At 38.6% G+C, this 20,498-nt stretch overlaps 1 protein-coding gene across 4 annotated transcripts in view; it reads right to left on the reverse strand.

The window, feature by feature from the left end:
* Window positions 1–19,588, reverse strand: part of Ptbp2 (polypyrimidine tract binding protein 2) — a 66,349-nt gene extending 46,761 nt beyond the window's left edge. For 2 of the 4 annotated variants that reach the window (XM_051165921.1, XM_051165920.1), the window contains exons 1-3: window positions 19,441–19,588; window positions 17,759–17,789; window positions 975–1,050 (exon numbers count right to left, since the gene is read on the reverse strand). In XM_051165921.1, coding sequence (XP_051021878.1) covers window positions 975–1,050; window positions 17,759–17,789; window positions 19,441–19,448 — 115 coding nt within the window. In that variant the 5' untranslated portion in view covers window positions 19,449–19,588. The remainder of the gene's footprint in view (window positions 1–974; window positions 1,051–17,758; window positions 17,790–19,440) is intronic. The other 2 variants (XM_051165923.1, XM_051165922.1) reach the window with 1 other exon arrangement.
* Between the last annotated feature and the right edge of the window lie 910 nt (window positions 19,589–20,498).

Genomic DNA, 20,498 nt, shown 5'->3' on the forward strand with positions numbered 1-20,498 from the left:
ATACATATTTAAAAGTCTTATCAGCCATAAAACTAAAGCCTAAGATTACTATATATTTCTTCTTCAGACATTAAAATATTAATTCAGACTTAACCCAAGAAAAGCTCTAACCATAGAGTTTAAAAAAGTTCTTAAACTTATTAAGTAGATAACAAAATGGAAACTCATTAAAATGTTATTAGAGCAAAAAGCATGAAACTACACAGAAGACAACTGTGTAGGTCAACTTGGGGTTTTTATTTACAGTATAGGCAACAGGGTTTGTAATATAAAATAATGCTTAAAGATGGATGACACATAGCACAAAAATTAAAAAATGTAAGAAAAATACAAAAATGAGGCATGTGAGAATAGGTTTGCTTGTTTTTTAATTTTAAAAAAAGTTAACAGTGAGTTAGTGGGGTGCTGATAGTCCCAACTACATGAGAGACTAGCAGAGAAAGAAGACTAGTATGCCACTGGAGCCCAGGAGATAAAGGCCAACCTGGATAACAATGAGAGACTGTCACCAACAAAAGAAAGAAAAAGAAATTAAAGCTTTTGAAAATATTAACTATAGGATCTAGATAAATCTACAACCCAGATTTGATCACTGTAGTAATGTATATTTGATAAAATGTCAAACTAAACAAATAAGTGCATAGACTTTATCAGTTATAAACAAAGAAAATTAAGTTTTCAAATAAGAAATTAATCATAGTTAAAAAGAATAAAGAAGGGAAGGTTTAGGACTGGGGTATGACTCCGTGGCAGTGTTTTCCTGGCATATGTAAGAGTTTGAGACCAGTCCCTAGCAACACAGTAACAGGTAAGTAAACTGAATCAGACTACTTGCCTACAAAACACTATTTGCTGACAAAAATCACCAATTTCAGCTTTCAAAACTAAAGTTATTCTGGCATAAATAATGCTTTAGCGTTAACATTCTACCCTGGCAAATGGTAAATATGGGCTGCTAAGACAGTAACACTTACCTGTAACTACCATGCCACTCATATTAGAGTTGGGACTACTGAGAACACTGCCTGAGAGTAGCTCGTCAGATCCTCTCTAGAAGAACAAAACAAATTACCATAAGACACTGTAATTAAAAAATACAAAATTTACCTTTTATTTCTAACTTTTCAACTACTGTACAAGAAAAAAAGTGGTTCTCAATCTTTGTTATGCTTTGACCCTTTTATATTTTATATTTTGTAGTGATCCTAACCATTAAATAATTTCATTGTTATTTCATAACTAATTTTGTTACTGTTAAGAATCATAATATAAATATCTGAAATGCAGAGTATCTGATATGCATCCCCTGTGGGGCTTGCAACAACTCATAGGTTAAGGACCCCATCCTAAAACAAAGGATAATGTGTCATCGCTTTTTACTTTCCCATCTACTCCAAGAAAAAGTGTTCATTTCCTTATTTCAACCAAGTCCCAGCAAGAAAAAGTAGAAAGGTCCATTAACTGATTCTTTGAAGGTCAGTATCTGAGGTCTAAACATCTACCATCACCCATACACATAACCCAGCTTCCAAAAGTAAACATGTCATCCTTTCAAAGATGGATTATCATTGTACCTTTAAACAGCTTGCTTTCGTTTCCACCTTAGAAGATGCTACGTATCCAGGTAGGAAAGCCTGGTTCTAAGTTAAAGGGAAGCCTCTAACTGACTACATGCAAAAGGGGCTCTTCTGCCACCACAGAAGTCCTTTTCTCTGGTAAATTAAGTGAATCCAAGAAGGTAGCTGTGGGAACCAAACATTAAGAACACCAATAACCAGGGGCTTCTAACAGACATCCCAAAATAGAAAGAATTTGAAGACTGAACCCTCGACCTGTGGAACCTAAGGCTTTCTCCAGGTATAATGTCAAAAGTTACTTGGAGGACACCAAAGTGTCAACTGTTAAGAACTAATTACTTGTTTGCTGGTAAGAAGAAGCCTTTAAACCTCATGGGGTCAGGAAAGACTTCTGTGATGACTGCCTTTGGGTATGGGAAAGAAAGTAAGTTAAATTTGTTTTTTCCAAACATAGTGCAACTGGCTTTCACTAATCTACAGAAGATAGCCAGAAGAACAAGAGAAAAATTAAAATGTTCAGGAGCCAGGCATGGTGGTACACTCTTATAATCCCAGCACTTGGGGAGGCAGAGGCAGGAGGATTGCTGCCTGGTCTACAAAAGGAGTCCAGGACAGCCAAGAATACAAGGAGAAACCCTGCCTCGAAAAATCAATAGGCAGACAGACAGGGAATGAGGGAGGGAGGGAGGGAGGGAGGAAGGAAGGGGTTCATATAATTTTAACAACATGAACATAATGGAATGTGAGGCCAGATTAAAACATTGTTAAGAGACCACAGGAGACAGCTCTCAAGATACTGGGGTAAGCAAGAACTTTTTAAATAGAACACCAACAATACAGGAACTAACCCCAATTACCAACAGATGGGACTAAATAAAAATTATGTTTCTGTACAGCAAAGGAAACAATCAGCACGACTAACAGCCTACAAAATGGGAGAAATCTTATCAGCTATGTTTCAAAGGACTGTATCTAGAATTTACAAAGAACTGCAGAAATTACATACTAAAGGAATCAAAAATAGCCATGAATAAAGTGTTCAAAAAATAAATTAAAATGGTCATTAACTATTTTTAAATCATTCAATATCCCTAGCCATCAAGAAAATGCAAATTAAAACTTTGAGACACCACCTCATCCTTAAAACAATGGCTATCATGAACAAATCTACTTCAAATGGAGTATGGAAAGAAAGGACATTTCATTCACTGTTGGTAGGGGTACAAACTAATACAGCTACTGTAGAAAACAGTTTGGAGATTTCTCAAAAACTTAAAAAAGAACAATGACTCCACTATTTCATACCTTGGCATATATACCCAGAACTCCAGACCCCTTTATAGAGATATCTGCACGCCATCTTTAGTCACTTTGACTGCTACTTTGTTCACCATAACAAACAGCAGAAATGATTCTGGCTGCCCATCAACAGATGGATAATGAAATATTGAGGGATATATATGTAAACTAGAATACTAAGTTCGAAAGAAAAAAATGAAGCTAAAAAAAAAGAGGAAAATAGATGTACTTAGAATAAATGTACAATATTAAGACCACACAGTCTCAGAGAGAGAAAAATGTAAAATGTAGAAAATAGTATGTGTATATGGGTTAAGTACATGTAGGTTAAGCAACACTAAAAGAATGAGAAATGCTTAATATAAGCGGATGAGAAAGGACTGAATTCAGGCAATGAGCATGAGTTATGAAAAGAGACAAATATAAAGCTAATAATTTTTCTAATTATAATTCTGTAATAGATTTTTATTTCTGTTTTTAGTGGTGGATAAGTGCATGAAATATATCTGATACTGAAAGTGGAAAGGTTAATCTGAAGCTCCACAGTACAAATTAAAACCAAGCCAGGTGGTGGTGGCAGTGGAGGCTGTGCATGCCTTTCTTTAATCCTAGCACATGGGAGGCAGACACAGGTGGATATGTGTTTGAGGCCAGTCTGGTCTACAGATAGTGTTCCAGTTCAGCCAGGGCTACATAGAAAGTTGGAGGGGAGGGGGGAAGGAGAAGAGGGAAAGAGAGATGTTAAAGGAAGGAAGGCAGATCAAAATACCAAAAATAATGTACATTCCACTAATCAGGGGGAAAAAATACCACCGGCCACCACCAAACCCACATCAGAGTAGCAAAAATTAAACTAAATACTTACAGAAGTGCCAGTAAGAATTTGAAATCTAACACTTCTGTACTAATCTGATAATACTGTTAACCCTGTAATTAGGTTGTTTACTAGAAAAACCAGTTTCTAGTTGGGGTGTGGTTCAGCTCTAACATACACCTTTAATCCAAGAGCTTTCTGCTTAGAATATTGTAAGCAGAATTAAACAAAGTTAACAGTAGGTCAAGAGGTAGAGCAAGCAACCAGTTGACACAAACTGAACATAGGAAAAACAAAACAGAGAGGAAGAGGGGGTCAGGAGGACAAGAGAGACACACAGGAAGTAGAAGGGAGAGACTTTCAGTTCAAAGGGTTTTTTGAGACTTCGTGGGGTAGGAGGAATCCCTCTTTGGGACGTCAGTTGAAGAAGGTCAGCTGGGTGCTTACTCTGCCTCTCTGAGCTAGCAGGCTTTCCCACCAGCATCTGGCTCCAGAGTCTTCGTTGTAAAATCCAACGATTGATATTTGGTTAAAAACAACATAAATTAGGATGAAATCCTGGAAAAAAATTCCACATACTCAAGCCTTGGTGTATGCTCTCAAAAAATGGTCATATATACATATACCAGCACTGTTCAACTTTAAAAACCTTATCCCAAATATCCACCAAATGAGATAATTTCACAGAAGAGCTCTCCACAGTATTATGGAGCTGCACATGTAATTTGGCTAATTACTGAAATCATCATTGAATCAAAACAGAAGTCACAACCACAGTCAGGTATAATGGCTCACTATGGTAATCCCAGCGCTCAAGGATGGAGGCTGAAGGCGTGCCACAGGTTGGAAGCTAACCTGAGCTACAAAGTGAGTTCCAAGCCAGCCTACAGTGTGAGACCCTGCCTTCTTCCCACAAAAGAAATTATAGAAAACATTTGGATAACTATTTTCATAGAATTTATTACATTTGTACATGTATGTGCATGCTTATATGCACGTGTGTGCGCGCACACACACACACACACACAAGTATCTGAGAAAAATTAGTTTTGGGATCCCCGGGGACAGTAAAATAAGTGAATGTTTATGCCCTATCTATGACATGACATAATTGCTTATAACTCATACACATCTTCCAATACATACTAAGTCTTTCAATTACTTATAATACATAATACAATATAAATGGTGAACAGCAGGTTTACTGAATTGCTTACAAGAAAAAGACTTCACATGTAAAACCAATTTGGAACCAGTATTCTCAATACAAGGTTGCCTGGATGCAGAACATAAGCAAATAAGCGTGGAAGACCAAATGTATATAATCCTTTTTCATTTTCATGACAAAATCCATATTGGAAAGAATTAAAAAAAAAAACTTCAGGACACACCTATGTTAAGATGCATAGAGGCATATGCATATAAGGTAACATTCACATTTTTTAAGTGGTAGATAAAGAGTTGAAAAAATACCACAAATTTAATTCCAGGGAGAAAATGAGTAAGAACAAGGCATTTTAATCACCCCAAATAAGCCACTTCTGTGAAACAACATCTAAACCAAATGATGAGAGAAAAAAAAAAAAAAAAAAATCAGGACAAACAACAATCAGTATCATAGATTAAGAGATCACACAAGGCCAGGAGTAGGGTAAATGGCAGTAAGTAAATTGGCATATTCCCAGAATCCCTGTATAAAGGTGGATGTGAAATACATAAAGAGCTCAAGAAATTAAACACCACCAAACCAAATAATCCAATTAAAAGATGGGCTCAGAATTAAACAGAATTCTCAACAGAGGATTATCGAATGGCTGAGAAACACTTAAAAGAAATGTTCAAATCCTTAGTCATCAGATAAATGCAAATAAAAACAACTCAGATTCCATCTTACACCCATCAGAATGGCTAAGATCAAAAATTCAAGTGACACCACATGTTGGTAGGATGTGGAGAAAGGGAAACACTCCTTCATTGCTGGTGGGAGTGCAAACTTGTACAACCACTTTGGAAATCAATCTGGCACTTTCTCAGAAAACTGGGAATAAGACTACCTCAATACCCTGCTATCCCACTCCTTGGAGTATACTCAGAAGATGCTCCACCACACAACAAGGACATATGCTCAACCACGTTCATAGCAGCCATATTCGTAATAGCCAGAACCTGGAAACAACCTAAATGTCCCTCAATAGAAGAATGGATAAAGAAACTGTGGTACATTTACACTATGGAATACTACTCAGCTATTAAAAATAAGGAAATCCTGGCTAGAAGGTGGCCTCCTCAGTCTCCATGGGCCCTGCTACTAGGAGTCTCAGCTGAAGTCTCCCTTATATCCTCCCAGAAGCCTACCCAGACTTGTCACAGAGATGCCCCGCCCAGTTTCTTTTTCCTCTGCAGTCAGGACGCTTTCTTATAGAACCTTAGGACCCGAGTCAGGGATAGCACCACCCACAATGGTCTGGACTCTCTCCCATCAATCACTAATTAAGAACATGCTGGATCTTATGGTAGCATTTTTCTCAATTGAGGTTTCCTCCTTTAGGATGACTCTAGCTTGTATCCAGCCATAAAACTAGCCAGGACATATCACCTGGAGCTTAAGTTAAGATGCCTGACATGAATTCTGGAAACCAAACCTGGGTCCTCTGGAAGAGCAGCAAACATGCTTAAGTGCTAAAATCCAGGCCGAAGATTTGATTTCTAAAGACAATATATACACAAGACCTTAAAGCAGGAATATACAAAGGACTATAATGACTCACACTCTTCCTGGCCAGACAGCCACGGCAAACACAGGGGGAAAAGCTCAAAACAGTAGACTGAAAAATCTATTTCATTCCTCCAAAATCATCATAATACTGATTAACCCATTCTATTTAAGAATCCATGAAATCCAATGTAATATTAATTCTACAATACACTCCATGTTTCTCCAAATACAGTAAGATCCTTTTAATGAAAAGCAGAGTGAAAAAGAAAAATGCAATCAAGTTCTGTTTTAAACAGACAAAATTTTGAAATAAATTTTAAGTAACTGAATCAGAAAGGAAGTCTAAACTTCAAACAGGGACTTAAAAACTTGAAAATCTTGGCATAGAAAGTATAAATCATAAGCTGAAAATCTGTTTAATCCTCCTCATAGTAAAACAAATCCAAATTAACTCTGTATTTGGATACTTTCTCACCCACCAGACTAGCAACACTTCCAACTTTTTCTTTTCCTGAGATAGGGTCTTTCACTGGGACCTAGGGGCTCACCTACTTATTCTACAATGGCTAGCCAGCAAGAACTAGAGATCCTTCCTCCTGTCTTCCCTACAACCCACTTGGGGTTATAAGCACATACTATATAAGCTATTCTTGCTATGAGACACTGGCATTCATTTATCTGTATAGTAAAAACAACCCGCACACAAAACCACTTAGGAATAACTAGTAAAACTGTATTTGTACTACATATTGACCCAATGATTTCATATCTAGAAGCTACTCTAAAGAAAAACTACCAAGTTTTCATACTAACAAGAGTAGAAACAGTGCAAGAATACAGAAAGCACGTTTCCTTATTACAATTGTGCAGTGTCGCCCAGGAGATATCATTTAGTAAAATGTCAAGATATAAAACATTATGCTTTCTACCTACTATGGGAAGGAAAATGAAGAAACTTATACTTGAATATAATGAATGAGATGGATAAACCAACCGACAGTGAAAACACACATATAAAGAGAATACAAAGCAGTGGGTTAGTTAAGTTTTTTTGAATGAGGCTTGTTTCAGGTCTTTTTTTTTTTTTTTTTTTTTTAACTTGGGGAAACTTAGTTAATAATTTTAAAACTCATATCTAAAAATGAAAACAAATCTACTATTAGTTTGGTGGTAGAATATAGACTAATTTCAATGAAGGTTATACTATGCCTTTGTGAAATATGACTTAGAGCAAACATTACTACAGAAAATCATAAATCATATTAAATAATGTTACTATAGTATTAACACTGCCTTTAGGAAACTAGTGTCTTTTTAAAAAGCTAGCGTAAGTGCTAGGTTAATATTAGCAGCAAGATTTTTCAAGGACAAGAGATACAAACATAAAATCAGGGGGCTGGACAGGTAGCCCAGTGTTTGAGACACTTGTTCTTACAGAGGTCCAGGATTTGATTCTCAGCACCCACATGTCAATTCACAACTGCCCATAACTCCAGGTCTAGGATGCATATGATACACAAACATACATGTGAGCAAAACATTCATACACATCAATAAAAAGAATATAACTTTAAATATGGGTGAGAAATGAAATTAATGAGCTAATATATTTGTCAAAAATGCTAACTGTACACTGAAAGGGTACAGAAGCAGTAACAATCTTACAGCAAGATCCCCTGGTACCCCATTACTGTGATTTCTAAGGAACATTTCCCACATTTTGAGCACAGGGACTTTTGAAAAGCATAGCTGATTAATTTTAAAACAAAGATACTCCAACCACATATCAAAGTTACTGGCATTTTAAGTTCCACCTGCCCAAGATATAACAGCATTTTTAAAAGAATACTCATTGCACTAGATTAGAAAGTAAATGTTAAAGTGCATGATTTAAAAATGCTAATAATAATTAAACGGAACTCACACTAACTACACTGGAAGTTGATCATCAGAAAAACTGTAATGGGGGAGGGAGTTATAAGACCCAATCACTCCCTCCCCAAGGGACATTAGCAGTTAATGTTGCTGGGAGAGGATATCCCATTTTCTTCAGTGCAATAGCCACTGATAAACAGCCCACACTCCAATAAATAAGCTCCCACTCAAGTTCATGCGAGCAACCCCAATTGAAACAGTGGATTACATACAAATATATATATATATATGTATGTATGTATGTATGTATGTATGTAGGAGGGGGTTCTTGGGAAGGAGGTCCCAGCAAAGAGGGGGACTAAGAGAAGGAGATGGGAACAACAACTACAACTCATTACATACATGTATGAGACTATCAAAAATTACCCTGCTTCTGTTTCAAAAGTGGTTTGTAGCTATAATGTAAACAAATAATTCAGGAGCAAAGTTCTTAAAGGAGGACTTTTAATATATGAAGAGCAAATACATTTTTTCACAACAATCATTTGTTACTAAAAGTGAATAAATGATAGGCGCACTCTGTAGTATGTCAGGCTGAAAACATCTCACACCCTGATGAATGTTAACGTCACAAAGTGAACTAGATAATCAATTCATCCTGAGAGAACACAACAGAAATGACACAGAGCATATCAAGATATGCTTGCTAAAAAAAAAAGATATTCTTGCTAAATATTAAACCTATATTTGATCAAGTTTCACCTATTTACAAGTAAATAATTAATAAAGAAAATTGAAAAACATATGAAACAATGTATAATCGACAGAATACTGAAGGGTGGAAATTGTACAGATGACCCAGTTTCTCTAACAAAGAGATAGAGTATAGGAAATGAGATTTATCGATAAAGAGCTCTCAGACATTAATCAGCATGTTAACTTTTCTTTGTTCCTAATATACAAAGAAAACTATGTGTGATATTAAGAATTTAAATTTTATAAAACAAAATAGTATAAAAAGAATGATGTCAATGTAATCAATAAATAATAGATAACTTTTGATGTATTTTTAATAATAAATACAAGAAGAGTTCAAGATCAATTTAAAGTAGACAAAATACGGGTCTACTTGTGTGGCAAAGCTTTTAATGGCATTCTTCACTTGGTTATAGGTGAAATGCACTAGAGCAGTGATTCTCAACTTGTAGTTCCCAACTCCTTTGGGGTCAAATGACCCTTTCACAGGGGGCACATACCACATATCCTGCTTATCAGATATTTACACTATAGTTCATTAACAGTAGCACAAGTATAGTTATGGAGCAGCAGTGAAATTAACTTTATGGCTAGGAGTCACCACAGCATGAGGAACTGCAGTAAAGGGTTAGAAGGTTGAGAAGACTGCACTAGAGAATAAAGTTAGTGCTTTCACTTTAAAAGCAATTTACTATAAAGGTATCAAGTGAGTTTGTCCTGTAAGTTTTTATGTTAATATGATACCACAAAGTATTACTGCTCAAGTCATAGGACTCTTGAACACATAGTTAGAATATGAGATTCACCACAATCAACTCTTTCCCAGTTACTTCCAGGTACCTATGCTGTTTCACTGTTTTCCTTTCAAAACCACTGCCTCTCAAAAACCAACAACAGCTATTTTTATAATAGGACATCCAAAAGTTTGTAATTACTTAGTGTTGTCAGAAGTTAAATCTGTGTTACAATTGCTAACTTTTCATGAACATTATACTGTTTTATAGGGTTTATTAAGAGGCAGAAAGGATCAAAATCTAATAAAAGGCACATTGAATGAGCTGATATTACCTCTTAAAAAACTTTTTACCCAGAAGTTCCCTATTTTTATTGTTTCAGTTGTTGTCTGGGAGGCTTACTGCCTGTCTACTAACCTAGTCCTAGTCCTTAAAGCGTCTAATCTCTGTACAATCTAACCTAGGCTGGAATGTCCTCAGCCTGAGACTTATTACTTAATAAGCTCACCCTTTCTTGTTCTTACTGAGCTCTGGGCTGGCTGGTTCAATTCAGCTGTTCTGGCTCAAACTCCTCTCCCAGCTAATCTATCCAAATTAGCTTCTCTCTTGGCCCCTGAATTGTTGTGCTTGGCCTCAAACTAATTACAGCAATCTACTCTAATCTCCTAGCTCCTTCTCATTCTCTGGCTCGTTCTGTCCTCACCTATGTCTAGCTCAACCTGTGTCTGTAAAACTCTTCCAGTGAAACTGCCTCTTCTCTCTCTGAATTACACCTTAAGTAGCTTCCCTTTCTTCTCTCTTTTCTAGAGTTGGGATTATCCTATCAAATCTTTCTTTGATTAGTCACCTTTTCTGCCACTCAATTAGGTACCACATGGGTGCCTCCTTCTACAAATAACTTTACCTTCATTGTTTGGGATTAAAGGAGTGCCTGGACCTAAGCTTTTCTTTACCTAAAACTTGTTTTATACCATGCTGACCTTGAACTCAGATCTGCTTGCCTCTATCTCCTGGATTAAAGGTTTGCATTAAGCCAGATCACACAGCTCTAGGTCTTAGGATGTGATCTCTTGCCATGTTCTGAATTAAAATTCCTCTACAGTTCTCCATCTTTTTATTTAATTTTTTAATTTATTTGTTTTTTTGTCTGTTTGTTTTGTTTTTGCTTTGCTTTCGAGACAGGGTCTCTCTGTGTAGCTCTGGCTATCAGGGAACTCACTCTATAGACCAGGGTGGCTTCGAACTCACAGAGCACCTGCCTCTACCTCCCAGATGCTGGGATTAAAGGACTATGCCACCACTGCCTAGCTCTTCTCCATCCTTTTTTAATTATTGTATCTTACTTGCTACTGAGAATTGATACACATTTACCAAGTTTACAGAATACCCAGAGCCTGCATTTATATGCTATATTCTGTTGTGATTTATTATGCTCTCTGCATTTCCAGTTAACTAGTTGGTAGTTGTACACAGAGACTAATAAGGGTTCTTGAGTATGCAGAGGTGGTGTGCAGGTTTACTTAGTAGCAGGATTGTTTTCTATTAAAATACAGTGCATTTAACAACTGTGTATGTTTTATCACCAAGAATATGCCTTTATGTTTTGATTCTCCTCGTTTTGTAGAGGAATAGACACTGATCAGTACACTTACAAAAACAAAACAAAACAAAGACAAACTGGATGTTAAATAACTGACTTTCTGTGAGTCAACACAGACATCACTCCCTCAATTAGTACTGCTCTGTGTTCTTTCCTGTCTCTCAACCCATCTACTAAGAAGAATAGCTCACTACTTCACGGAGCCTGCTCTGATCCTGCCATTCAAAAGTAACCCTACCACAGCTGTATGGCATTTACTTAATTAGTATGTCCCAGGAGATATGATCCTTCTAGAGATTCGATCTTTTGGATCTCCAACAAATAGAAATGTGGTGAAATAAAATTAGTAATTCTCTTTTTACTTACCGCTAAATCCTTCATGGATTATAAAAATATTAAATCCCAAGCCATTTCCTCAGGCATGCTTGAGGGTACTACTTGGTATGTACACTTAACAATGGAGGAACAATCAATAAACTGTTTTAGAAGCCTATGTTCACCAGAGCTGTCATTCAATAGAGATGTTATATAAATCGAAATTTTTAGAAAAAGAGTCTAGCACGACATACATACTATAGTATTAGAAGATTCTAATAATAACCAAAATCTTAAACAACAAAAACCAACTTTTTGAAACACATACCTTATATTAAAAATCAGTTACATTCAGCTATTACCAAAAAAGATATGCTCAGCATTATTTAACTACCATTAAAGCAAAACAGTGATGAGGAATAGTCATAGCACAACTTAAACTGTGAGTTAGGGCTTTATGTGTTATTTTTAGAACATAATCCAATTTGGTCAAAAAGTAAGCAATCCTGCTGTGCTTAGGTTGTTGTCAATTTGACACAAACTAGAGATACCCAGGAAGAGGGACCTACACCTGAGAACTGTCTCCATCACACTGGGCTACAAGCAAATCTATGGATTTTTTTTCTTTGATGACTGACATGGAAGGGTGGAACCCCCTGCCACCTCTGGGACAGGTGGTCCCATGATGTATAAGAAAGCCTGCAAAGCAAGCCCCAGAAAAAGAGCACTCCTGAATGCTCTCTGCTTCAGTCTTTGCCTTTAGCTCCAGCCCTGGCTTCCCACAATGACAGACTGTAAGCTGTAAGCTGAATAAACTCTTTCTTCCCCAAGATGCTTTTTCAGTCATGGTGTTTATCATAGCAACAGAGAAGCAAATGAAATCATGTGGTAGAGATAGCATATGCCTTTAACCCCAGCACTTGGTGCAGGAAAGGGAGGGGCACAACTGTGAGTTCTAGGCCAGCCAGGTCTACACAATGAGTTCTGAGACAGGGCTACAAAGTGAGAGCCTGTCTCAAGAGAAAAAGAAAAAAGAAAAAAGAAAGAAAGAAAGCATAAATTATCATGAGGCAAAGGCAGAAAGAAAAAGAATCAATTTTTAAAAAGACAAAAAAATTGTTAATAAAATCAATCAAAACATGAATAATCAGTATAAGAAAGCAGAGAGCTCAAGTTACTACAGGTTCTAAACTATCACAAGCATAAAGAGGGACTGAGTGCAGTGGCACACAACTTTAATCCCAGCTTTCTCTGAGGCACAAGGATCTCTGACTTCAAGGTGTGATGTCAAGGTAGGCCTGATCTACATAGTGTTTTAGGCCAGAAAAAAAAAAACAACAGTGAAACCCGACCTCATAAAGAAAAACAATACAAAGCATAATAGTGCACCATAAACAAGTCCATGAGAACAAATTAACCAATTATACACAGAGCAAACTATGAAAGTCGCCCAAGAAGAAATAAATAACCAGAATATACCTGCTCTAATAACAAAAACTTAGTATGTAGTTTATTAAAACTTGCCCACGGAAAAAAAACAAACCCATACCTACAAAGCTTCACTTTGAAATGACATTCCTTCTTTAACTGACAGCTTGTAGAACTTAAATTCATGAGTAAGGAAAAAATAATATTCACCTTGAATGGAACAAGGTAAAACTGCCTACTCTCCCCATTTCTACTCAATACTTACTACCAGGCATAGATAAGGAAAAAATGGCAACCGAACAGCTGGACATCAATGGTAAACGTGAAAAAATGCTAGAACCTCAAACAAGCATTACCATATTTACAATTTGAATTTGGCAACAGTCTAGAATATAAGAACATGTAAACATCATATTTCTAAACTCCTATCCCAAACAATTGAAACTGAACTCTTAAAAACAGTATTTATAACAAGTACAAAAGCTATAAACACTTAGAGATGAATCTAACCCAAAACAAACAACGTAGAAAATTTTAATGAAATCTTAAAGAACAATGCCAAAAAAATTTAAGGCTTATGTGAATGAAAAACTGTTGTCATTGATAGAAAAATTAAATATTAAGTTGTCAATTTTCCTCAATTTCCTTCACACGTTCAAGCCAAATCTATTAAGATCCCAGCATGCTTTCTGTAACTCAGGACCAAAACACTCTGAAGAACAAAGTTGGCGAACCAAAGCAATAGCCAGTATGTCACTAGTGCTGAAAACAGTGTGCTTTTGGCATCCAGATCTATAAAAATGGACCGACAGGAAAGAGTATGGAAATAAAATCAAATACAGGCAAGTGTTACAAGTCTTTTTAACAAAGCTACAAGGCTAATTAATGAAAACATTCTATTTATCAAACACTGCTGGAAAACAAATATTCACATCTGAAATAAGGATTTCCAATCCATGCTTTGCACTTTTTTAAAAGGATTAACTCAACCTCTGATTTGTGGGTCGACTTTTTCTCACCTCTCCCTGCTTCTCATATTGTAGTCTTCCTCTATTTCTTTCACTATCTTTCCCCCTACTTCCTTGTGTGTGTGTGTGTGTGTGTTTTAACAAAATGGAAAGATACTGAAAAAAAATTTAATCCCAAATGCAAAAGAGACCTAAGTATTAAACTGAAATAAAAACTCTTAGAAAACAAAGTCATTTTACTTATGTTACAAAAGGCTTAGGTAGGACAAACTGCACCATCCATAAAGGAAAAAGTTGGCAAACTAAAATGGAGTTTACCAGCACGGCTGTTGCTGCTTTCCAAAGGCAATGTGTAGAGAATGGAAGGTGAAAGATAGAGATTTGTGCAAGCTGCTGATTAATAAAGGACATGTCCAGAGTGAAGGCTGTCAAAATTCAAAGGAAAACACTACCTTAAAAACATGGACAATAAAATACATCAATAAACAAGTGAGGTGTGATGGCTGTTCTTGGCTGTCAACTTGGCTACAGCTAGAATTAACCAGAATCCTAGCTACTGGGCCTATATATAAGGGAGTTTTAGTTTTTATTTAACTCGTTGGAAGAAAGAAGGCCCACCATAAACCCAGATGGACGGTAGCAGCCTTTATGAAGGAAAGAAGCTTTCGCTTTTTGCGGGCCTGCCCTCATTCCCAACGACAAATTCATATATCCTGCTGAGGCATTCATTCCTTCTCAGAGCTTAGAGCCTACTCCTTCAGGATTCTAAGGTGCCAAGAAACCAGCTGAAATCAAAGCCTCATGGACTGAACAACTACTGAAACCTTGGACTTTCAGTCAGAACACAGCCATTGTTAAACTGCAGAACCACAGCTGTGGTAATTTGAATGAAAATGACCCCATAGACTAGCAGGGAATGCCATTATTTGAAAAAATTAGGGTGTGTGGCCCTGCTAGAGGCCTGGGGGTGGGCTTGGATGTTTCAAATATTCAAGCCAAGTTCAGTTTGTCTGTTTTTTTTTTTTTTTTTTTTTGTCTGTCTCTCTCCCTGTCACTCTGTGTCTGTCTGTCGGTCGGTCGGTCGGTCGGTCGGTCTGTCTGTCTGTCTCTCTCTCTCTCTCTCTCTCTCTCTCTCTCTCTCTCTCTCTCTCTCTCTCCTCCTCTTCTCCCCTCTCTCTCCCTGCAGCCCCTGCTTCCCCCCCCCCCTCGCCTTCTTCTCCAGCACTTACCCTACCAGCCTGTCACTAGGCAGGACTTAGTCTGTAAGCCAGCCCCAATGAAATGGTTTCCTTTTAAAGAGTTGCTTTGGTCACAGTGCATCTTCACAGCAAGAAAAACCTTAAAACAACAGCCTGTTAAACTACTCCAATAAATCTTTTTAATCCCAGCAATAGGGAGGCAGAAGCAGTCAGCTCTCTAGCTGGAGGCAAGCCTTGTCTATACAGTGAAACCTTGTCTCAAAAAAAAAAAAAAAAACACCAAAAAAAAAAAAACAAAACAAAACAAAAGAAGGAAGAGGAGTAGAACAGCTGGCAAAAGGCACATGAAAATGCTCATAATAGATTCCACGCAGAAATACTAGTTAAAACTACAATTAAATTATCACTTCACACCGATTAAACACTAAAGAAGTCTCTGGAGGAACTGAAATTTTCATACCCTGTTGGTGACAAGATGGTCCAACCATTGTGGAAAAGAGGCTGCAGTTTTTCAATTAATTAAACATATGGCTATCATATGATTCAGCCATTCTTAACAATAGGCCACAGGAGAAATAAAAGCATATGTCTATACAAAAACAGATATGTTCATAGCAGAAATGTTCATAGCAACCTTATTATACCCCTAAACACAAATGCCTACTACAAGTTTTTAACTGCCATATAGTGTAATGATACTAAGCAAGGTATAGGGGTGAGATCAATACATGTGTAAATTACTTATAAATGGCTGAGTGTAACAGATCAGAAGACCTCCCAATCCCATTATTTAGCATTCTAAAAATACAAGTAAATCTGTAGTGACAGCAGGTCACTGGCTTCTGGAGAAAGAAAGCAGAAGAGAGCAGGATGGAATTTCTAAAAGTAACAACTTTCTACTTCAACAGTAGCAGTGGCTTCACAAGTGTGTATATACAAACATTCCATAATTTAAATACAGGCAATTAAATTTATATAGCAAAATAAATATTTGAAAAGGTCAAGATGGGTCAGAACACAATGTATTTGTACAAAAAAATAAGCCATGTGTAGTAATATGCAAATCAGCAACTTTTAAAGGTGTGAAAAATTTAAAAACATCTAGATCTGAAAAACTGATTTGGGAATCAAGGAGAAATGCACGCTACATTTTCAATTCTTTGAAACATGCATATGCTTTATTTAATTTTTACTTTTAAAAACGTTTAAGTGCTTGTACATAATTTGGACACCAAGGGAAAGCATTTAACCATAATTCTAGAAAATGATACAAAGTTAAATTTTAACTTTGCGAACTTTAAAACAACTTTTAAAATAGGTAGTAAATATTTTTGTACAATTTTCTAATAGTTTCTCTTTAACTACAATAGAGAAAACTAGTAAGGCCAACATATCTTCTCCAGGCAGCCTAGTTTAATTCTCCTTCCTTTTTTCCTGACTACTTGCAAGGTTGTGTGTATTCAGTTTCCTTATCTGCCAGTAATAGACCACAGACTTATTAGTTAACTCACGTTTACAAAGTATCTTCCATCACTTATTCTTTTACAGAATTCACCAAAGACATCTATTTGGATAATAACTACCACATCACACATTCTATACTCTTGAGCTACTCCTGACTTCAAAGCTCATAACTATCTCAACTTGAAAAATATGACTGTCAATGAACCTAAATGTTCTATACAATATGAATCCAAGAAATAACCTAAATATTAAAACAAGAACATCTAGTTCATTATCAAAAAGAAAACACAGTAATATCTCTTAACCTAGTCTGAAGATTATACAGTTATCAACCCAATCTTTTAAGACCCAAGAAAACTACTGAGGGTCAACCTCACTAGTGCAGGTATATGTACAGTTCTCCTTAGGGTAGTTATATGAGGGGTTTTATATGTATACTTACAATTACGGTTGAGGGAACAAGAGAAATCTTACTACAGGCTTAGGCATAAGCTAAAGGCTTGCAACCAGAACCCTGTACTACACCAAAGCATTCAAAGGTCTATGCCTTCAAGGTGCCACCAGAGGTTGAGCATGGAGTCAACTATAACGCTGAGCAGTTTTCCTAAGGAAGAAGGTAGTGAAAACTTACTCCAGACAAAACAGCTCATTACTGACTCAAGCTGAAAGTACTTAAACAACTTTCTTCTTCTTTGGTGTGAGGGCAACTAACTTCCAGTGTGATTCATTCCTAACACTTGTTTTGCTTTAATCAGAGTCAAACTCTCTTAAATTAACAAAGTTAAGCCTATTTAAGGAATTTTTAAAATAAAAAAATCAGCTTGTTATCAAAGCCCACAATTAGTAACATTATCCAACTGTATAGTTGTTTATAGACTCTGACTTTACAAATTAAAGGAAAGCTCTTATGCTTGGGTTTTGCTGTCAAGGGTAACTGAAAACCTCCACTCTTTATAAAGATACTATATTCAACATTCCTAACTTCCACTTTACTTTCAAGCACAGTCTCCTACCTTCACACCAACAGCAACCTCAGTGACAATTCTGTAAAGGAAAAAAAAAAAAAAAATAATAGCGTCAACTTCAGTCTTCCAATGATCACTGCTTAACTTTAAAAGTTTTACGATCTTTCATAAATTCTCCACACATAAGCTACGCAGTTAGGAAAGGGAATACACAGATGCTCAGTGATACTTTATTAAAATATCATTTACCTGGATTAATAAAAGAACTTTGGCACATGAGATGATTTGGTCAGTTTATGGTAACTTTTAAGAAACTTTAACAGCAAGGTGAAAATCCAGAACACTATGCCCGTTCCTACAGTGCTTGTATAGTGACATTAGCAACGTAACTTGAGTTCCTCGAAAATCTAGATAGAATCTGTGATTTGGAAAACAGGAATTTCTGCTCAAGTCTTGCCATCAATTGTCTGGAGGGAATTCAGAACATGTCTGAATCTACATTTCTGTGGAAAATAATACCCCAGTAAGGTAATTTGTGGCAATGATTTCTACGGTCTGTTAACTTTTTATTATCTCTTAAAACCATCTGATAACTCTAGACAGATCACCAACATAATAAGCTCAGATTTTACTCTTAGGTTCTTCAAATACTGATACTCATTTTCATAAATGTTCACGTTAACTGAATGTCGTTTAATTCCCTTTTCCCTTACATAGGTTGTGAACAATGTCGTATTTTCACCCAGAACGTGCCCCCTTTTCTGAACAATGAGTTGAAGTGAGTCATTTGGGATGTGGAGTTGACACGGGCGCGACACTGGTCCTCATCTTTTTCTCACAGCTCTCATTTCACTCAGCATCCTGTCTTCACTGCCAGGTTTCCAAAGATGCAACATGACTGTCCCATGTTTGCTTGGGATTTTTTTGTTTGTTTGTTTTTAATTCTTCCCCCACCCCCGAAACTAACTAAAGTATCCTTTCAAAAAAAAAAAAAAAAAAAGACAGCCATGCATGGCTTGATGGCCTTGGCCCATGTGACTGATGCTACCTCAAACACTTCAAGGGGTTTTGTTTTGTTTATGGTTCAATTTCTGGGCCCTTCGGGCCAAGCCTTGAAATTTTCGGTTGTAAAGGCATTTCGATGGCCTCCCGCCCCCGCTCCCAGACTCAGATGAAAACAAAGGAGTGTGACATGTGCCCTCCCTCCCTCCCGCCGCCACGCGCCCTCCCCTTCCCCGCGGCTCCCACTCGGCTCTCCCGCCGCGGTGCTTCGGGCGAGGCCGGGGATGGCGGGCCTCGGGCTTCGGTGCTCCGCACAGGCCTCCTCGGCTAGCGCCGCTCGCGCCCGTGCCGCCGCCGCCGCCGCCGCCGCCACCCCAGGGTTCGGGTCCCCCGGCGGCGTCGACATGGCTCCCGAGGGGGCAGGGCCGCCCTGGGCTTCCCGCCCCATCCCCCGCCGCCCGGCCCCACCGAGTCCCCACACAAGCCCCGAGGCCTCCCCGGCCTCCCAGCCCGGGCTGCGGTGCGCGCCGGTCGCCGGAGCCGCGGAGGGAAGCCCGGGGAGGGGTGTGTGTGTATGTGTGTGTGTGTGATGGGGCGGGGGTTGGGTAACGGCGGCGCGGCCTGGGAGGGGCCGCCCGAGCCGGGCTCCCCGACCCGACCCCGACCCGGGCCGCAGCCCCGCCAGGTTCCCCTCGGTTCCCCATCTCCTCACGGGCTCCGGGACCTACCCGTCCATTGCCGAACCGGACAAAGCTTCGCTCCTAAGAACCGAGCCACGCAGCCAGCGAGCCACACAAGCGGCGAGAAAATGGCGGCCAGGGCCCGACGGAAATTGCCGAAGGTGGCGGAGCGCACGGGGCAGCGCGCGGCGGCGGAAAGAGCCGAACGCGCGGGCGCCCGGCGGCTGGAGACGAGCGGTGGGGCACAGGGACCGGGGGAGTGGGCGCCTCCGCCGTTGGCTGCCTCCGCCTGCCCGCGCGCCTGCCCCCGCCCTCTGCGACGTGCCTGCTGCAGTGGCAGGCTGGGCGTCCTGGGTTCCCTTCCGTGGGCGGTGTGAGTGGGACAGCCTCCAGCCTGCACCCTGCATGCCTCAAGGCTGGCCCTGGCTGCAGGATTGTTCTCAGGCAGCTTGCACTTTTCCTTCCAACCCCATGCTGGATTACCTCCACCCACAAAAACCAACCCTAGCCCAGCCAGGTGACTCTTCACTCACTCAGCCCTAGAGAAAATGCTTTATAGCAGCATTCTATGCCATGTGTACAAACTGTCCATCCTCAAAAAGCTTACCCCACTGAACGAGGCCCATCACTTAGTAAAAACAATTCTTCCTAAATAAAGAGGGCACATCGGATCCTGGAATCAATCAGGCCAAGTAGAAGAAAACATGATTCTCATTTTGGTTGGTAATTATTATGCATCTGTTTAAACACACACACACACACAGACATACACACTCACACTCCCAGTTCCCTACATGAGAATGGTCAAATTCTGATCCAGGTGGCAGGAAGTGTTTGTATATTCCGAAATTTAGGGATATGGAAAAGTGAGGATGGAAGTGAGTACAATTCTGACATTGGTTAGAGAAGATGAAAATGTTAAAATGGCCTGGACAAAGTCACCCCTTTTCCCCCATACTACTCACGGTCTTAATATCAAGTTTGGTTTTGAAAAATGTCCCCTGGATGACACAAATGCCGGCAATCTCCTTCACTCTGCGCTATCTCCTCCCACATACCAGCTGCGTTTCTCCAGGTGTTCTCAATGCCTTCTCCAAACCTGTCAA

This window comes from Acomys russatus, chromosome 23 (assembly GCF_903995435.1).
Source record: "Acomys russatus chromosome 23, mAcoRus1.1, whole genome shotgun sequence".
Lineage (NCBI taxonomy): Eukaryota > Metazoa > Chordata > Mammalia > Rodentia > Muridae > Acomys > Acomys russatus.